The sequence below is a fragment of the Aricia agestis genome, chromosome 20 (assembly GCF_905147365.1).
Source record: "Aricia agestis chromosome 20, ilAriAges1.1, whole genome shotgun sequence".
Classification (NCBI taxonomy): domain Eukaryota; kingdom Metazoa; phylum Arthropoda; class Insecta; order Lepidoptera; family Lycaenidae; genus Aricia; species Aricia agestis.
The window spans coordinates 9,945,501-9,966,564 of NC_056425.1; the positions used below are offsets into that span (position 1 = coordinate 9,945,501).

The 21,064-nt window shown below is 37.6% G+C and overlaps 1 protein-coding gene across 8 annotated transcripts in view; it reads left to right on the plus strand.

Moving 5' to 3' along the window:
• LOC121737157 (potassium/sodium hyperpolarization-activated cyclic nucleotide-gated channel 2) overlaps window positions 1–21,064 on the plus strand; it is a 301,993-nt gene that overhangs the window by 52,523 nt on the left and 228,406 nt on the right. For all 8 annotated transcript variants that reach the window (XM_042128732.1, XM_042128734.1, XM_042128738.1 and 5 more), the window contains exon 2: window positions 1,215–1,680. In XM_042128732.1, coding sequence (XP_041984666.1) covers window positions 1,634–1,680 — 47 coding nt within the window. In that variant the 5' untranslated portion in view covers window positions 1,215–1,633. The remainder of the gene's footprint in view (window positions 1–1,214; window positions 1,681–21,064) is intronic.

The following is a 21,064-nucleotide window of genomic DNA, read 5'->3' on the forward strand; positions in this document are numbered from 1 at the left end:
TCAATATACATCATCAGAGATCAGTCGTACAATTGGATGGCTGATCTCGAGTTTTATTTGCCTATTGAATTTGTAGATTATTCTGATTATTCTATGTTTAACTAATTTGTTTTAAAATCCATTGCATAATATTATGCGAAAATATCCATACTTACTTTAATATTATAATTGCTATCTCTGTCTATGTCTGTTACCTCTTTACGTCCAAACGGCTGAACCGATTTTGCTGTTTGTTATGGAGGTACTTTAAGTCCCGGAAAAGGACATAGGATACTTATATTGTTTATGCATAATGCCCCTAAACTGTAGGCCTACTACGAAGCCGTTTTGAGACTCAAACAATCGGACGAGAATGCCGCGTCCTGCTCTAACAACGTCATTTCACGTTTGTTCGAGTAGGACGCAACATTCTCGTACGATTGTTTGGATCTCAAAATCGTTTCGTGGTACGGGCCCTCGTTGGATATAATGGGTATGGAGGTACTTTGGGTCCCAAGAAAGGACGCCTAATAATTAGTACTAAAAATATGAAACTTTTAAAATTATCTATCATTATTATTTACTACGGCTACTATAAACCCAACCTTTATCGCGGCCTCCTATTTCCATTCTAATTAAATTATCTCATACTTCAATGGTCTCTTATGAAATAAGATTTTAATCTTAGAAAAGCATCTATAAGGTTGCGATAAGACGACCTTTTACCAGGGTCAGATGTAGGTCAGATATGATTGTCGCATTGAGTGTGGTGACGATGTATAGAGGGTTGATCTAGCTGAAATTCAATTCCAAGATGTATGGGCGTTTTCAATCGCTAGTCGGTACAAAATATCAATGCTTTGTACTATTCTTATACGCTGAAACATAAAGTGTTGCTATCGTTCATATTTTCATACATAAATTCAACTTCGACAAGCTATACCTCTGGCCTCAGAACAGGAAAATAAGCCTCTGGCAGATATCACGGATTCTTCAACGGGTGTCAATACCACGCCTACTGAATTGGATCAAAGCGCCAAAATTCTGAAACACGATATCGACATTTTACTACCGAAGCTATAACGTAAAGTTACTAGTAATTATATCTCCACTGCCAACTAAGACGGTCGGCTATTGCCTGACCAAGCATCATAGCCCTTGAAGATCTTTTTTCCAATTTAATAGGTTATTTTCTTAAGCTTTCTTTTGAATGACGTGATTTTTTTTTGTTTCAGAATCTACGAAAACCGTCAAAACGCACACCACGTATCGACACACGCCTTCCCCCCTAGTACTCAGTGCCAAGTGTGACGTGAATGTTCCGAATCGTGACCAGTGTAGTGTTCGCGCGTACATTGACCGTCCAACGCGGGACGTATCGTAGGAGCTCGTACATCGCCGGTCGCGTACGCGGGGAGGTCTCGTATGTTGTAACGCGGCGGTCGATGTATCAGTAGGTGCGTGCTAAGTCGTCAAGATTGAGGTGGTGTGCGGGTGGGGGAGGCGCGCGCGCGTGCGTCCGGTGCGCAGCCGCGCCGGCATGTTGGCGCAGAGGTCGCAGTCTTGCAACGAGGAGGGTGCGTTCTTCGGGGCGCGCGCGCTGCGCCGGCCGCGCGGGAAGGGTAGCGGGGAGGCGCCCTGCTAGGGGTACGCCATGTCGCTGCGCAGCCTGCATCGGAGGCTCTCCTCCGCCAACAACACGTGAGTACCTTTATTTATTTACACTTGTACTAACAGCCTGTATTATCCGGAAAAAATAAAATTGAAGAATAGTAGAACAGTCTTGCAGTTCATTGCGAAGCTCAACGAAAAGTAAAAACGTGTATGATTTAAGCGTGTAATATTATTTTTTATTTAAACACGGTGAATACTTTGCAGACGAATCTGCTTTAACCTTAAAGGCTCAATATACGGGGAGGCCGATTGAATACGGAATATGGTTGGATTCATGGTAGGTCGACCTGAGGGTCTAGACAAGCGGCAAGCGATTATCATAAACGCCAACGCCAACGCCACAAAATGTATGGGATTTGACATTAGTATACGCTAGCGAAGCGATGACTTATGTCAAATCGCATACCGTACATTTTGTAAGCGTTTACGATAATCGCTTGCCACTTGTCTACTAGGGCTGACCGGACTCGTTCTGCGCATTCCCTTGTTTGCAGTGCACGGTCAGGTGGGACTGTGATCAGCCCGACCAGAAATCTATCTTCCCGTGTATGAGGGCCACCGTATTATAATTAATTAAAGAATTCTCTATCTACTCTTTATTTTTTTTCTTACCGACGTACTCAGAGACATTTAATTATGATGACCTTCAATTTAATGAAGAGTTTGACAGTTAATGTATGGGGCTCAAAATTTTGAATGAATTACATTTAAGTAATTTTGTGCCACTCTGAGTGTGGCAGTTAGAAAGCTATTATATTTCAGCGATTTTTACATACAAACTTTCGTTATAACTTACATTAATTTGAACTGAGAATTTCGAAAACCTGTTACGTTATTTTTACATTATATAATCCATTTTGACTCACCCAATTTGTGACTACAATTTAAAGTAATTTTTCAAAAACATTACAACAGAAAAGTTATTCAAAACGTTGTGAATTTCATAATAAATCCCAATTAACATAAAACAATAAAACCACATTAAATGTTCAGCGTAACAGTTTAAAACTGACAGTAATTAAATAATTCAAGCGAATCAGGTAAATGGAAACTTCAACTAAGCAGTAATATGAAAAGTTGTACAGTTCGGCCTACAGGCCGAAGTCGGACATTTCAAGTGGCAAACAAAATGGCGGATTTTATTACGGTACAGTCCAAACGGTAAATTGAGGTATAAAACTATATAAAACTAACTGTCCTGGTGAACTTCGTGTCACTTTAAAAGCTTCCCTGGACTTCTACGAATATTCTTAGACTAAAATTAGCCTAATCCGTTTAACCGTTTTCGAGTTTTAGCGTTACTAACACATTTGAAAATCCATTTTTATATATAAGACTAGCTGTCTCGGTGAACTTCGTGACACTTTAAAACCTTCCCTGGACTTCTACGAATATTTTAAGACTAAAATCAGCCCAATCTGTTTAGCCGTTTTCGAGTTTTAGCGTTACTAACACAATTGAAAATCTATTTTTATATATAAGACTAGCTGACCCGGTGAACTTTGTGTCACTTTAAAACCTTCCCTGGAGTTCTACGAACATTTTAAGACTAAAATCAGCCCAATCCGTTCAGCCGTTTTCGAGTTTTAGCGTGACTAACACATTTGAAAATCCATTTTTATATATAAGAATATATATTAGATTAGATGACTCCCTCAACTCCGTTCCCCCAAAATTTATTTATCGCGCGGGAACCGCATATTTTTTCGGGACAAAAAGTATGGTTGGTTCAGTAGTTTGGACGTGAGAGAGAACAGACAGATAGACAGTCATACTTTTGCATTTATAATGTTTTTTTTTAAAGAAGGCAGGTCGCTGTAGCCCTGATGTCACTGCGACCCATGAGGATCTATTGTGACTCCTTCGCACTAGAGTATCATCCCCAGCCCAATACTGCTCATAAATTGAACGATATGGTTGGGGTTGGTGCCACGAATTTCCTCTGTGGACGAGTATTCGTGGCGACCAAGGTGCCTGTTCCTGCTCTGTAGTAGAGCAGGGCAGTCGAGGAGATGGTGAATAGGTGATTCATCCTCCTCCTCACAGAATCTGCAAGTCGTTATGCTACAAATACCCATTCTGTTTAGGTGTTTGTTGAGCTTGCAGTGCCCAGTTAGGCTTCTGGTAAGGATTCTTAATTGGTTCCTAGCCAAGGTGAGCACTAATTCTGATTGTTTCTTGTTGAAGTCAGGGATTAGTGCCTTGGAGTGTTCAAGGCCAGGGGTCTCAGTCCATTGCTTCCTGCATAGTCTGTGACCCCATTCCTTGAGCACTTGCTTTGTGGTACTGGAACTTATACTACAGACTGGTTCTAGACCATATATGAGACTCTCGGCCCCAAGCCTAGCCAGTTCGTCAGCGGTTTCATTGCCGGGGACGTTGCTGTGGCCCGGGACCCATACTAGGCGGATGTTGTTGTTCCTTCCTAGCATGTTTAACGTCTCAACGCATTCCAGAACTAATTTGGACGAGACTTCTGCGGCAGTCAATGCTTTAAGTGCAGCTTGACTATCGGAGAAGATAAAAACGTTTTTATTATCCAGGGCCATCTCCAGGCTTTCTAGTGAACAACCGACGATAGCGAAGACTTCAGCCTGAAACACGGTCGCAAGCTCCCCCAAACAGGCGTATTTGTCTTTTGGTGGCCTGCCTCCGTAGAATCCGGCTCCCGCATGGTTGTCTTTCCTTGATCCATATTCCATTTATAATCTTAGTATCAATGAAATTATTATCGGTCCAGTCTGGTCATTTTGTAGTAATTGTATTTACTGTACATTTTGTAAAACTTTTTACAAAGCCTTAGTATTAATTAATTTGTCAACTGTTTGTGGCGATTTTACACAGTAAAATTACCAAAAATTGATCTAGAATCTATTGGAAATAGAAGAAAGAAAATGGAAATTAAATATTTTTTTAATGATACGTTCTCTGCATCCCTGTTTGAATTTTATCCACGAAAATTGTATTTCTACGATAAAAATGAATCTATGCAACGTACCTACCTATTTGTTATGTTAGTAAACGCTTCAAAAGCAATTCTAGCGAACGATTTAAATATCGAATAGCGAATATTGGGTTACATGATCTTAATTGACGATTTAAATTCAACCTACACCCCTCAATTTTAGGGTACAATTTTGATTGTACGGTACTCGTGACCTCAGAGGAGCAAGAAATACAATGGAGGGGATTTAGTTCTTGAGTAGTTGTTGTGTGTCTATTAGATGTAAGGATTTGGTAAGAACAGGAAATCCAACTGAAGAAAGAGGTTTAACTCACTGGTATTGATAAGGTTAGAAAGAGATGACTGACGTTTTTTGTTCGTTGTTCGTTCGACATATTTTAAAAATTAAAAAAAAAGAGAATTGTGTACAGTTTGACAAGGCTTTATTTGAACGTGGTCGACATTGACGCTTAGCGCTGCTGGTAAAGGAGAACTGTCAAACACATGTCAAAAATGACGTTTTTCTATGATACGTTCAAATAAAGCCTTGTCGAACTGTAGAGCTAGTGTAAAAAGAGGTTAAAATGTTTTCATATCTTAGTAAGGTTTCGTATAGTTCATTTCATTTCGGCAGTGTGCCAGTTGAGTATCTTAGATACTAATATTACGAATGCGATTGTATATCTGTCTGTTATTTCCTTACGCTAAGAAGTTGACAAAAGAATTATACATTGAGTCTTGACTAGAATAGTTTTGATTGTGTTTTTAATGTACTTACTTATCGTGCGTTTTAAAACTAACTACTGCGCAAACGAATCTCGTTGTAGCTATGTAGCTGTGCTACGAAACGAAAAAAATAACGCTAAAATAATATTGTGTGCGTGAACCATAGAGTTAATATACCTAGCGGAATAGAGCAACAATCTCGAGCTGTCAAACGTAACCAAAATTGGTTTACATCTGTGTGTAAAAATATGTGTACGTATACACTTACACAACATGATTGAAAATGAATTCTATGAGATTAAGTTGTCAACGTGCCGATAAGTGCCGACTGGATGTCAAAAAAAGAGTTCTGCTAAATGTATCACACGTCTCTTTTTACCACGCAGTGTTACTGATAGTGACATCTCGCTTGCTTTGACCTTTGTTTCTCTATTCCGCTAGATATAATTAAATTTAACTCTATTTAATATAGAACCGCAACAAATCTGTTACCTAGTCTTTTTAAGAAGAAAAAAGATCCTTACAAGATGGAAACAATATAATACAAGAACTGACAGAAATAATGCATTTTTTTAACATTAAATACCTGTATAAGTATTTTATAATTATTACAATTTAGCCCAAGACTAATAAGTATTTTACATTAACTTAATCTGCTAGGTAGAGTTTACTACGAGTAAGATTGTGTCCATCAACACTTTTTAAAGTCTCTATAAAGGAGAAAACACATTATTGTTTGTGTTCGTCACAGTCACTTTACGTTTTTCACACTGTTTAACTCTTAATACACTAACTCAAAAGGTTTTGTCCTTTTCAGTCTTCTAACTAAGTCCGTGTTGTCGAGGAGCTGGATGGCCTCGACATTCACGTGATGGTGAAGTCTCTTTTCGTGGGCTTCGGCGTATCTTTTTATAACTGTACAGATCCACATCAAGGTCCCGATGTAGGTCTTCGTTTCTAATATACCAGGGTGCATTCACAATTCCTCTAAGTACTTTGTTTTGGAATCTTTGTACCATCATGGTATTAGTTTTTTGGTACAGTCCCATAGCTGAATACCATAAGTCCATACGGGCATAAGGACTTGTCGGCTGATGCTAATAATGTACTCTTAAATAAACGCCGACAAAGAAGGCTAATTCTTGGCGGGCGTCCAAAGGTCGATGTTGAGTCGCGGGGCGGATCCGCCGTGCCTAAATACGCCCTTTTAATTGATACTGATATTCTATTGTCCATGAATATCATGTTAAGTAAAGATCAGAAACGTGCTGTTCTTCATCGAATTTTGGGTACACGCGGAGTTTGGTCATTATTTATCTTTAATTTATTGGATATTTTTTGTTGCTATAAATCCCTACATATTCTGTCAAACCGATCGTCAAACTAATGTTAAGTGATCATTATATACGTGGGAGAGCCATGCTTCGGCACGAATGGGCCGGGTCGACCGGATAAATACCACGTTCTCACAGAAAACCGGCGTGAAACAGCGCTTGCGCTGTGTTTCGCCGAGTGAGTGAGTTTACCGGAGGCCCAATCCCCCACCCTATTCCATTTCCTACCCTCCCCTATTCCCTTCCCTTCCCTACCATCCCCTATTACCCTATTCCCTCTTAAAAGGCCGGCAACGCACATGCAGCTCTTCTGATGCTGCGAGTGTCCATGGGCGACGGAAGTTGCTCTCGATCAGGTGACCCGTTTGCTCGTTTGCCCCCTTATTTCATAAAAAAAAAAAAAATATTAAGAGGGCGACTAACTCCAAAAATCAAACATCGTCCTTCTCTCTTCGCACTCACGCCCGTCTTTCATATGCCAGGTGAAAAAGAACGACGCGGATTCATCGTAAAATTAGTTTTTTCTCCATCACTCGATAAATATATAACATTTAAAAAATCCGTTATGTCGATCTCTCAATGATAGAATTTTATACAATGTGTTAAAATATTAACTTAGTTCATTAGGTTATGGCAATAAATGAAAAATTCGTGAAAATTACCTAGATGCATCTTTGTGATTTTCTTCTATCGAGAAAATTTTAACATATCGTGTTTTTGCTCAGATCGAATTCTCGGAAATATAATGTAGTATCTAATTTTAGAAAATGAAACAATTTGGAGCTTATTTTCAAGTATAAAAATGAATTATAAAATCGACACTTCAGGGTTAGTCGCCCCCTTAATGTGTAGTTCTCCGTGCGGCCGTTAGTGTGTTATCAGCTTAACTTTTCTCTCTCTTGCCTGTTTTGTCTAGTTTCCTTAAAATAAAAATATTATGTCATGTTTAATATGCTAGACAAAGACAAGCAGCTCTTATCACAGTTATTCAGTGTGTTTTACAAACCGAATAACTATGACAAGAATCGCAAAATCTACTTGTCTTTCTCTGGCATATTGGATAGACATAGACAGGGGAACTTACGTATATGCACACTGTGGTATCTCTATTTAAAGGACATAATAATATTATTGGTTTGCTAACGCTAGTTCATCATCATATTTTCACGTTCATATTTTCGCAATTTCAATATTAGAATGGATATAAACAATACACAAACGAAAACAGACAGAAGAAAAATGATTTAACAAATAGTTTCCGCAATAGCGGGAAGTTTAACACGGGAAGACATAAATTTTGAAATTGCTTTATAAAGAAGTCGCGTAAAGAATTTAATAACTGCACTCTGCCAACTGTCGCCGTGGCTCTACTGTACGTATTATTCTGTTTACCCGATTGAAGAAAAAGGTAGTTAATATTATTATATATAAATAACCTGAAGATTATCATCGGAAAGCATCTATCAAACAACGTGAATCTAATGCCTGTTTTCACCAACCCCCTCCTAACGCTAAGTGGTCCCCTAGCGGCCATTAAGGGTACATATCCTTCAAGATTTCACGAATTTTTGTGTGTCACGTTCGTCTTTAGGGCGTAAGAACTTTTGCAAATCATTACTTTTTTTTTTAAATGTGTTTGTTTTAAGAGATATTTGACCCGCAAAGATCGCCAGGGAATACGTCTTAGCGTTAGGAGACCGTTAGTGAAAACAGGCATAAATCTTGTACATTTTAAGCTATTGCATAGCTTTTAGCGCGGGCTTTAAGCGCGGCGGCCGAATAAAGAAATTCCGTAACGAAAAAGACCTAACATTCGTCTAACGTCGTTTCAGTCCGGCAGGCTTCGGCTCGGTTGGGCTCGGCAATAGCTAATTCATTATTTCTATAAAATTGAATACGCAAGGGTTTTTTAGGGAGAAAAATAATCTGTTTTTAAAAAAAAACTTGAGAGGTGTCAAGGGACACCCGAATGGAACGAAGTTATTTCTCATGTTCAAAAAACTTATTATTTAAAAAAACGCCATCTATTGACGCCCAGAAATACTATCAACGCCTTCTGCCCCCTACCATGCAGACCGTACTAATAAAAATGTGTCGAGGTCAAATTTAGTTCTGTCTAGCCTCCTTTACAACGAAAGCGCGATAAGGAACTTGGTTCCAACAAGTTAAAATTAAAAAACAAAGATTTTGAATTAGCAATCTCGAACTTCGTTCCAACAAGTTAAAATTAAAAAACAAAGATTTTGAATTAGCAATCTCCTTGTACCTATCTTATTGTACTTGGTTTTCTTACGTTGCGTAGCCTTGTTATAACATACATTTTTTTCCTCTCTTTGCGTTTATCATCCTAAATGTTTAAAAATTAAACAATGAAAAAGTACAATGTAAAAGTCTGCAAGGCTATGTACCGGGGGCTCGCGACCCCACTTTGAAACACACATTTACAAAGTTTTTTTTTCATGAACATAAAATTAAATAAGTTTCATGTCATTTATGTCCACCTGCGTGTCCCTACACGTGGTCACTGGTCAGTCAATGGTTTTGAAGCGAAGTTCCTTATCGCGCGTTCGGCGTAAATCTGAAGGCTAGACAACGATATTTGACCTTGATTTGACATCGACACTTTTTTATTAGTGTTTTAAAAGTCTAGGGCATCTTCTAGTTTAAAATATTTTTAACTAAATGCAGCCTGCAACTCCGTTGCGCCACAATTCATTTATCACGCGGGAACCGTACTTTTATCGGGATAAAAAGTATCATAATATGTCCTTTTCCGGGACTCAAAGTATATCTACCAAATTTCAGCAAAATCGGTTCAGTGGTTTAGGCGTGAAGAGGTAACAGACAGACAAACACACTTTCGCATTTATAATATTTAGTATGGATTAATTTTAATTCTATCAAAATAATACTTACGGCAATATTTTTATTTATTGAAGATATTTTTAATGTTTTACAACAGTTAGTTTTAAAATGGCGTCTCTTATTCAATTTCGCCTGTAAAAACAACAACTGGCTCTAATAAGCGTTATTCTGTTCAAATAGTTTCCAACTCCGACTAGTCGTTCTGTTTGTTAAACAATATACAACTCTAATTCCTTACAAATACAAGATACATTTGTTTGGCAGAGTTGGAAGCTTTGAAAGTCTTCGGTCAAATGGTTCGGTACCGCAAAATGGATTCCGAACCGCGCGGAATGTATTACCGGTGGTTACGGCTTGGCACTTATTTCCCATCGCACAGGGTTCATTTTCGCGTGAAATTAGCGGCTAATCATTAGGATTTGGTTAATTGTGTTATAAATTAATATCATTCCACAAATTATAATCCGGCGGTATGAGGTTAGAATTCGTTGTTTTGTTGTTATTCGGCGATTTAGGTTAATCGCTACATAATATACTGGTACGTGTTGTGTTACATAACTTGTTATTGTTATCCATACTAACATTCTAAATGCGAAAGTGTGTTTGTTTGTATGTCTGTCTATCTGTCTATCTGTCTCTTCTTCACGCATAAGCCGCTTAACGAGCTGAACAGATTTTTATGAAATTTAGTATGGAGATACTTTCAGTTCCAGGAAAGGACATAGGATACTTTTTATCCCGAAAATGGTATAGTTTCCGTGCGGTAAACGAATTTTGGCGCAACGGAGTTGCGGGAACCGTACACCTTTTCAGGATAAAAAGTATCCTCTGTCCTTTCCCGGGACTTAAAGTATCTCCATACCGAATATCATGAAAATCGGTTCAGCGGTTTAAGCGTGAAGAGCTAACAGACAGACAGACAGACTTTCGCATTTATAACATTATAGTATGGATATGGATATAAGTATTTTGAATGATATGTAATATTATATTAATTCACAACATAAATACTCCGTTTAAACTCCAAACCACCAACACAATGACACAGAATGTATGTAAAGAATAGGTCCACGTCACAGCTTTGTATAGAGTTTTCGTCCAATTATATTTTCTATTTTCAATTCTTGTCCTTGAAACTAACAGCTTTTCTTGAAACATAGCCAAGACACCATCGAGCCACCTTTCACATATAAAATCGATGATACTGCTGAGCTAGATAATATAGCTGGAGGAATTTAATATGCTGCAACTATCAGATGCTATCTTATACTTTTAGCAACATAGTCTAATATTTCTATAACACATGTACTAAAGGTTCAAAACTAAAAGAAACCAAATTGGTTCAGCTGTTTTCGAGTTTTAGCGAACTAACAAATAAAATTCATTTATGGAAGATAGATGACTGGTTTTGCCCGCGGCTTTGCTCAAGTGAAATTATATTTCTGGCATAGAGACTATGAACTACCCTTTTCAACTCTCCAATGAAAAAAAAATCTTTTATTTTTTATACTTACACTATACCAGATACCTATTTATATTAATATAAAACAAATCAGTTCTGTACATCTAGAGATTAACCCTACGATGAAGCAAACTTTGCCATTTTAAATAATATACTTAATAGATTTAGATAGTGAATCGAAACGGAGTAAAGAACACACAACGTACCTCGTGACTTTTCGTCAAAGACACCGTAGCCTGACCAGTGACTCCAACGTAGCTCCAACGTAGTTTCACCGTAGCTCAGACGTAGCTCGGGCGTAGCTTCACCGTAGCTCGGATGTAGCTTCACCGTAGCTCGAACGTAGCATCGCCGTAGCACCGACGTAGCATCGACGTAGCCTCGCCGTAGCACTGCGTTGCTGCGTGCTACGTTACGTCACGCTATTCACTTCATAACGCAAACTTTCAGTTTACATTTAAAAGTTTTGCCACGTACATGTCCTAGAAAGTTAAGCAGTAAGGGTCAGGTCATATTGCAACGTGACGGGGTGATGCAATGCGTTTTTTAATGAGCCATTCAAAACTGAACTTTATTATCTACAGTAGAAAACACACACCCACAACGTTGTTGGTGCTATAGGAGAAGTTGATGTATATCCAGACTAGATGATGCCCGCAACTCTGTTGCGCCAAAACTCGTTTATCGCGCGGGAACCGCACATTTTCTGGGATAAAAGTATATTATGTCCTTTCCCGGGACTCAAAGTATCTCCATGCCAAATTTCAGCAAAATCGGTTCAGCGCTTTGAGCGTGAAGAGGTAACAGATAGACAGACAGACAGACAAACTTTCGCATTTATAATATTAGTATGGATGGCGGACCTATGTAATTTTTTGTCAAACCCAGCCGACAGATCACGAATTACCATAAAGTTAATATACCTAGCGGTATATTAACTTTATGCGAATTACATTGAATTGACATAATCCCAACAAATGACGTAGGTCCGTCAACTGCCTATGAATTAATTTCTTCGAGGGTACAATAATATTTTTCCCATTGCAAAGTCCAAACGGCGAATCGAGGCACTAAAGTTCATAATACAAAATGTCAAAATGTGTATAAATTCTCTGCCTCGTTATTTTGACTAATACTTTAGCGCAAAATAAGTTAAAAGTACAATTTGAACTTGTAAATTCAGTCTGAAATTGGACGTTAAAGAACTATACCAATTTTAATAGCACTTGGAGGTTTTTTAACAATTCAAAACCACTGCTGGCGGGACTTTGAACGAAATTATTTCTTACTCGCAGTTTTATGGGAAAATATACTTTATTCCACGGCATTAAGGCGTATGATTGAATGAAGGGGAACATCATTAAAGTTTTTCGTAGTATGTCGTTTAGTATGAATTGAAAGCATTGTTATAGTCTTACTAGAGGTTTTCCTTTTATGTTATTGAACGTATAATGATTTATGATACATTGCTTATCTTAATATGGTAATAGGTAATTTTTATTGTTTACTAAACCGGCTTTGCGTTTTTTGACTAAATCGTTATTATATATTTTTGTCTCATTTGTTTTTAACCCATCAAGCCCCATAAGCTCACCGGTGAGCGAGACAATAGAATAACAATAGATTTCCAAGAATCCACGATTGAAGGATTAGCTATATCCACACTATGCAATTTCATATTCAATTTTCGTCATCATCTTTTTATTCAACTTTCGTTTGGCATATTCAATAATTGAACGCGTCAAAATCCACCAGCGTTGGAAAGAAAAGTGTCATACCGTCGCAGGCATGCGATGCCTGCGCTATAACGCATGCCGTGCGATGACTGCGCTATAACGCATGCCCTTGATGAACAAAAAAAGGCACAGTGTGGACAAACTACAAAGCTAATTAGGTAAATAACTGTAAATATTCCGATCATAATATCGGACGTGTTGCAGATGCCACAAGAATATTGACAGAAACGTTGTTAAACGTCGAACAAAACTATTTGTCTGTGCTGGTGCTGCTTCTAGCGATATAGCGGAGGTAGGCAACATGTAGTTCAACGTTCTGAAAATATTTGATTCAAATTTATTCAGAAATAAATCAATTTATTGATTTATTTATATTGATAATATAATTTATATAATACATGTAAATAGTATTTATTTTATTTAAGCCAAATAAGTAGACCGGTCTAGATTACAAATGGTCAGCAATGAGGACTATTTATTTACATAATTCAATACTATTTCATAGAAGTTGGCGGCGCGCCAAGTTACAAATCAATATAATGTTGATAACATTATTGGTATTGTTAATTCGGTGACGTGACGAGTGACGAGTCCGACACGTGAACGCGACGAGGCTCCATCAATATCCGTGATTAATATTCAATGTGGCGACCGAGTGCTAAGTTTGAGTGTTGAGCTAAGATTTCTAAAATGTACGAGTCCCGCGCGTTACATGAATTTTGGCGCAACGGAGTTGCGGGCGTTATCTAGTATTAGATAAAATGATAATATGACGGACCTACGTAACTAGGTCAGGTTATGTCATACACAGCCGAAATAAAAGATCACCATCAACATTGACTTCACATACATTACTATTACAACTTAAATTGTAAGGGGAAATTACAAATTACGTAGGTCTGCCATCGGCTTGAAATGTATTAATTTTATTGATATTCTTCATACTTCTTTATTTTGCCCTGAAAAATATCTTTAGACCTACTTCCACTGATCTCTCTCTCTGGTCGGTCCCTCTTTCCACTGGACTACAAGAATAAAAGAAGAGACAGTGTACACAAGACGTACTGCGCACATTTAAGGGCCTCCCCCCTACGGAGATGCCGTAATTTACCGTTTTTAGAGCCTTATTAACACATAATTTGAAAGCTACAAAATTATAATAAAAATACAGAAAAAATCTTCAGTATATGAACGTTCCTTTCATAGTTATTAATTTCCTATTTTTGTTTTCCTTCCAAAGTAGTATCAATTTATTTAAATTCAAGCATGCGTTCAGTATCTCCCTAGTATTTACAAATTACGGTTATTTGAAACACACGCCAATAGATCGACAATTTCATTAACTACATACTGGACGTTTGAATTTTTTTAAGGTTAATTTTGAACTAAGATATGTAAAAAAAATTTAATTTTGGCCTGATCGCGGCAACGCGGAAAATGTATGGTCAAGGTCGTTTGCTCAGGGGATGGCCTTAAACCATTAAAACATTTGCATAACTAACATTTCAATGAAATCGTTCAGTTACCGAATATTTCTCAATAATATTGTAAATGCGACCCTGCTATAAAGTATTTTCTTTATCGGATCAGGCTGCGTGTGAAACACAATCAAAATAATAACATCGAACATGTATCGCGTGAATTCGCGTGACAACAAGTGACAAGTAACTATCACTGTACAATTTTGTACTATATTTACTATCACTGTACAATTTTGACTATAAACGTAGCTATTATGTTATAATAATAAATGTGACTCAATAATATTCATGTACGGATTATGATTTTATTTTAATGTTGATTTGAGTCTTTATGATCCTCTTTGGAGAGGCTACTGTATTTCCTTGAGGACTGCGCTTCAATACTCTGTGAGTCCCCACTGGTGCAAAACCATAAAGTTAATATACCTTTCCGCTAGGTATATTAACTTTATGTACAAAACCTTTTCTATGTGTAATACGTCAAAAAATCTAAACAATAAAAAAACCTTTGAATACGAGAAAAATAATAATCTATAATCTGACAAAATTCGATAATAAATTTGACACTGCCCTTTTTTTAAATTACTGACGTAAAGTCTGTCAAAAAAGTCATGAAATTAAAAAATGGCAACATCGTAGTGTCATCCCTGTTTTCTGAGATTGATTTGAATCTCAGAAAACAGGGATGACACTACGATGTTGCCACTTTTTAATTTCATGACTTTATTGACAGACTGTATACGTATATTTTGAAATTTTGACCTAATACCCACTTTTTTACACCACTAAAAGCTATTTACATCCATGCAGAATTTGACATTCAAGGCCGGTTAAATGCTGGACTTAATTTGTTTGTGCTAACGGTCAATGAAAAATTCACCAAACATTAAAATTTTGTGTCAATTTCTGAACAGTATGCAAAACACTGCCCACGCGGCCACGTGCTCTATCCTTTTATGTTTCCTGGCACGTGTGAGGGTAAAATAAAGTTAAAATAACGTAGGAATGCGACGAAAAAAGTGAATTGAAGTTAAGAAATTATAGTAACTAGATTAGTAGGCGTAAGGCGTAGTTTCATTACGTTTGTGTGTGTGACACTGTATTATTTTATGTAGGTGTGTTCTTTACTCGAAGTGTGTGATGGGCAGAAATTCATTGATTGAGTCAGTTGTGTTGTGTATTATTTAAAAGGTTAGTAAGAAAAACAAAGATGATTTTGTGGTCAAATTTCAAAACACTTTTTATTCATCACTGATTAAAAAATAATTACCTTCGAAATTAGAACACGAATGACAAACTGTAATAAAATTCGCGCGCGAAAGTGACAGCCATGATTTAGGGTTCGAATTCCAAAATGATTTTTCGCGATACGAAACAATAAAATTGATACGTATAAAATATGCAGACCGAATGACCCAGATGCCGAGTCTGGCAGCCAGCCAGCGAGCTATCAGCCGTGGAGGGAAATAATAGGGTTTTCCAATTTTTTTAATTATCTTGACTTTGACGGTTCGGCGCTGCTCGGCAATGATCGGTGACGCTCGGCCCTTGACACGCTTGCATATCATTATTCGGCGAGTTCAATTCGGTTATCTTTTGTTACTTTTTTGTGAGAATTCTATTAATTGCAACATCGTCAACAAAAAACTCTTGTCGGAAAAAGCAGCATTCTGTTTAATAATTCTATAATATTTTTGCTGCTTTTGTACTACATATTGTCAGCAATTTGATGCGAGTGTATCGCGCGAGAATCATTAATTTTTTCGTTATAAAAACTATCCCAGGTCCTTTCCTGGCTATAGTACCTCCTTACCAGATTTTATCAAGCACTTTAGCGATTTCATATTGAAGAGGTAACACGTAGACTGACAGTCACATTTTCGCAATAGTTTAGGTAAAGATATCGTCTAAAATACTTGTCGATTATGGTAAATAAATAATGTAAGCGTTCTCGGCATCTGGAACTGCCCCGGGGCAGGGTCAGTGACGGATTAAGACTACTTGATGCCCTAAGCAATCCATGCCTGTGGGCCCCCCCTATCCGTATCTCAACTAGAATCGGTCTTTGAACCTTTACTCTTCTGGTGCCCCCTCAGACGTGATGCCTTAGGCAATTGCTTAATTTGATTAAGGGCTAACCCAAACGGATACGGAAACAGCCGAACAAAACCGATGATCCACGAAGCACGTAGACTTAGTACTGTCTAGTGCAATACGTATTTTATGTTCTTAATTTAAACTTCGGCTATTTTCGTATCCATTTGGCCCGCCCTGCCTGCCCTGCCCCGGGTCATTCGCTATTAGAAACAAAAAAAAATGTTACACCTCCATCGAATCCGTGAAAAAAAAACGAAACAACATCATGCCACTGTAATGAAAGTTAATTGTAAAGACAACGCTCCATGACAGTAACCTGTTCAATGATAATGGCCGTTCTGCGCCGTTTCTCCGAGGTCTGAGTGCATACGAGTACATTCTCCGCACTATGAGGAAAATTGCCCACTTTTTCGCTTTCAAGCTGACAACACCGAGATAATTCGGGCGGTTGAGCTCGGAAGACAAACATTCCGGAGTTCGGGCTAACTTTTTGTTTGCAGTTTTCGATTTTGCTTGACTTTTACAGGTTGAAAGTAGGCAGCGAAACTAAAGGACGTACTGTGTTTATTCTAGAAGATTTCTTTTTAGAATCTGAGGCTTTTCGACTGAATTTTATATACTTGCAAGCAGTTTTGATTAATTAATATTACTATACTCCACTTGGGCTAACTTGTCGCAAGCGGTCATTGACTCCCTGTCAAAAACTTGTCATTTTCCATATAAACCGCGATTGACAATGAAGTGTCAGATATTGTTTATCGTGGTTTTATATGGAAAATAGCTATTTGATTTCTATGAGAACAATGCTCAAAAAAAAAATGAACACCCAGTATACTCGTATTAACCAATCAATGACACTTTACGCTGTTGAATAGAAAAGCTCCTGTCAAAGGATCTCAGAATCCAGGTATCCGTTATTAATAATTATTGTTAAAGTTAAACGGCAAATATTTTATCGCAAAATTAACTTTTTGTAATTTTATATTTTGCATGATGCAGCATTTCTGACATAGGTACAAACGATTGATCTTCTATTTAACCCCCTTAGGGGTGAAATTTTGAAAAACCCTTCCTTATCGGCTTTGCTAGGTTTCCTTATCCTATGATTTTGTAATGTTACATTACAAATTAATTTCAATATTAGCCCATCTCGTGACGGCCATTGTTTGAATGTTTTGTTTCATTCGTGTCCCTCGGGCGACGATTATGTTTGTTTAATTAATGAATCGCTCTTTCCATTCAAAGTCGTGGAGGAGCGTGTAAAAGCCAACGTGTGTTTACAACGGATTAACATAGGGTTACTAGATTATTTTAGCTGTTTATCTAACCATTCTAAAGTCTCGTCATGTTCCGTCTATCTTTGTAGACCAGGTATCTATTGACTTACTAGATGACGCCCGCAACTCCGTTGCACCAAAACTCGTTTATCGCGCGGGAACCGTGCATTTTTGTAGCACAAAAAGTATCCTATGTCCTTTCCCGGGACTCAAAGTATCCATGCAAAATTTTAGCCAAATCGGTTTAGCGGTTTGGGCGTGAAGGGTAACAGACAGATAGACAGACAGACGGACAGACAGACAGACACACTTTCGCATTTATAATATTAGTATGGAAGTATGGATTTTAAGTAAAATATCTTTGGTAAAATTGAAAAAGCAGAAGAGTTTATTTGTTTGTTTGTACGCTTCGAACCCAGGAAGTACTGGTTTGAATTTGAAAATATTTTAGTGTTGGATAGCCCACTTATTAAAGTAGGTTTTAGCCTGAAACTTTTAACATATAAAATTTACATTGTGCTGGGACCAAAAGGAGCGGAGAAATGGGGCAAAAACATAATTATAAAAGGAAACATCTAAAGTAAATTTAAAATGTTATTTACCCAAAAGCCAAAAGTGACAACCCTAAGCTTAAGCTACGCCCCCAACACCTAAGCCAGCTTATTTATATTATCTACAAACTAGCTAAATCAACAAACAAATGCGATTACAGAGGATTCATAAAATATGTAGTGTTAAAGTTACATTTTAAACAGGAAACTGTGCCTTTAAAATATATAGTTTTATAGGTTTTATGTAAATTCTATTGTTTTATTTCCAATGAAAATTTTACAGAATTACAATTGGATAAAATTATTCAATCGAATCGTTTTATCATAAATGAAAATTCAATAAAAATATGCCCGGGTCAAATTCGCTTGTACAATGTTTGTTTATTAAATTCCCACAACATACTGAATTTAAAACAGTGTCATGAGTACAGAAGTATGTCTGATTGTCTGTTTTCACCTCTTAGCGATGAAACTGCTCAACCCATTTAAATGAATATGAAAATAACTTGAGAGGTGTCAAAGGACCCCCAATGAAACGAAGTTATTTCTTATGTTCAAAAAACCTGTATAGGTACATACGAGTATACACCATGACTGGTGAGACATGATCAAAGTTAAGGAGAGTACTCGGTACTTAATTTTTTACAAAATTTCCATTTAAATGAATGAATCATGGACACTTAGTAAATTACTATGTGGCCGGCGCGGCTGCGTGCGCCCCGCGCCGCGCGCTACTCCTCCCGCGCGCGGTGTCCATGCGTTGGGTAAATAATTACTGAACTTTAAGCTACATTTACTCAGTGATCAATTGATATTATTTTTTTATATATTTTTTAACTAATATAATAGCGAAATATCACGTCCTCGAGTATTGAATATGTCTCACTAGTCATGCTGTACACTCAAAAAAATTATTAAAAAAACGCCATCTAGTTGACGCACAGGAATACAATCAACGCCCTCTGCATGGTATTAATAAAAAACTTCACTTTTTTTATTAATACCATGCAGGTATTAATAAAAAAGTATCGAGGTCAAATATCGTTCTGTCTAGCCTATCTAGTCTTTACGCTGAACGCGCGATAAGGAACTTCGTTCCAATATGAATAATACATTTGTTCTTTGGTCTTGGTCTTTTGAGTCCTGTGAAAGACGCAATGTTAAAAATCCTAAAGTTCTAGCGCAAAAAGCATAAAATCTTAGACAGAAATACTTCTTCATACAGCTCATACATTTCAAGTACTTATAACTTGTATGAAGTTGCATGATTCTAGCTTGTACTGTGACAGTAATTTAATCTCAATTAAGACCAAAGCAAACTTGATAAGTTGCGCTTAGTTAGTTTTATTTAAAGTTAGGTGTTCCCCGCCACCTCCTTTATCGGGAACGGTACATTTCTCCAAGATAAGAACTATATATGTTCTTTCTCTTATTTTTATACCCATCCATAAAGAAAAACCGGTTGAGTTGTTTGAGCGTAAAAATGTAACAGATACATTTTCGTATTGTTAATAACAATTTGGTTTAAGCTTAAAGATATCGAACAAAAAATTATAAGCAAAAAACTTTTTGAAAAAAAAATCTTTTATTTAAATACTTACTTAAAAAATTATTACATTTTTTATTTTATTAAAGTAATTAAATGTTGACAGATTGTTAAGTCTCGCGACAAGCTTTTATAATTATGCAAATTGTATAATATATTGAGGTTATAACTTAATAGTTAGAATTTTTAAGGGGAAATTTATTTTCTTTTTTTTTTAAGTAAGTATTTAAATGAAAGCTTTTTTTCAAAAAGTTTTTTAGTTAAATCTCTGACTAGATTTCTAAAGTCTGCTTGATTGTAGTTTGTTTTGTTTCAAGAATTTGTTAAAATCTGATTAACTTAATTAAAGTCTTTAAGAAATCGTACTTAATTTTACGACAAAAAAATTAAATATCACTTAACAAAAATGACCGGATTCAACCAGGCATTTTCTAATGCCCGACTGATTTTGACTTGACATAACAAGACACGACACGACACGACACGTCACGACACGACACGACACGTCACGACACGTCACGTCACGTCACGTCACGTCACGTCACGATACGACACGACACGACACGACACGACACGACACGACACGACACGACACGACACGACACGACACGACACGACACGACACGACACGACACGACACGACACGACACGACACGACACGACACGACACGACACGACACGACACGACACGACACGACACGACACGACACGACACGACACGACACGACACGACACGACACGACACGACACGACACGACACGACACGACACGACACGACACGACACGACACGACACGACACGACACGACACGACACGACACGACACGACACGACACGACACGACACGACACGACACGACACGACACGACACGACACGACACGACACGACACGACACGACACGACACGACACGACACGACACGACACGACACGACACGACACGACACGACACGACACGACACGACACGACACGACACGACACGACACGACACGACACGACACGACACGACACGACGCGACCCCACCCGACCCGACCCGACCCGACCCGACCCGACACGACACGACCCGACCCGACACGACACGACACGACTTTTCAATTTACTCTCCATGAGCCTTTTTGTTTGATACCCATGTTGCAGAAGACGATGAAAGCTTCATATTAACAGAAGGCTTACAATAGTAGCCCGCTTCATCTACTATTCCTTTTGGAACTTACAGCGGCTTATATATTAATAACCATTTCAATTGTCTCCAGATACACTGAATACTATCTTGTAATTTAAATATACATTGACCTCAGAAGACTACAGAGGTTTGATATTTTGGAAGCCAATTTCTGAAAAGTAATTCTAGTAAATCTAGTAAATAATACTAGTAAAATAATTCTAGTAAAT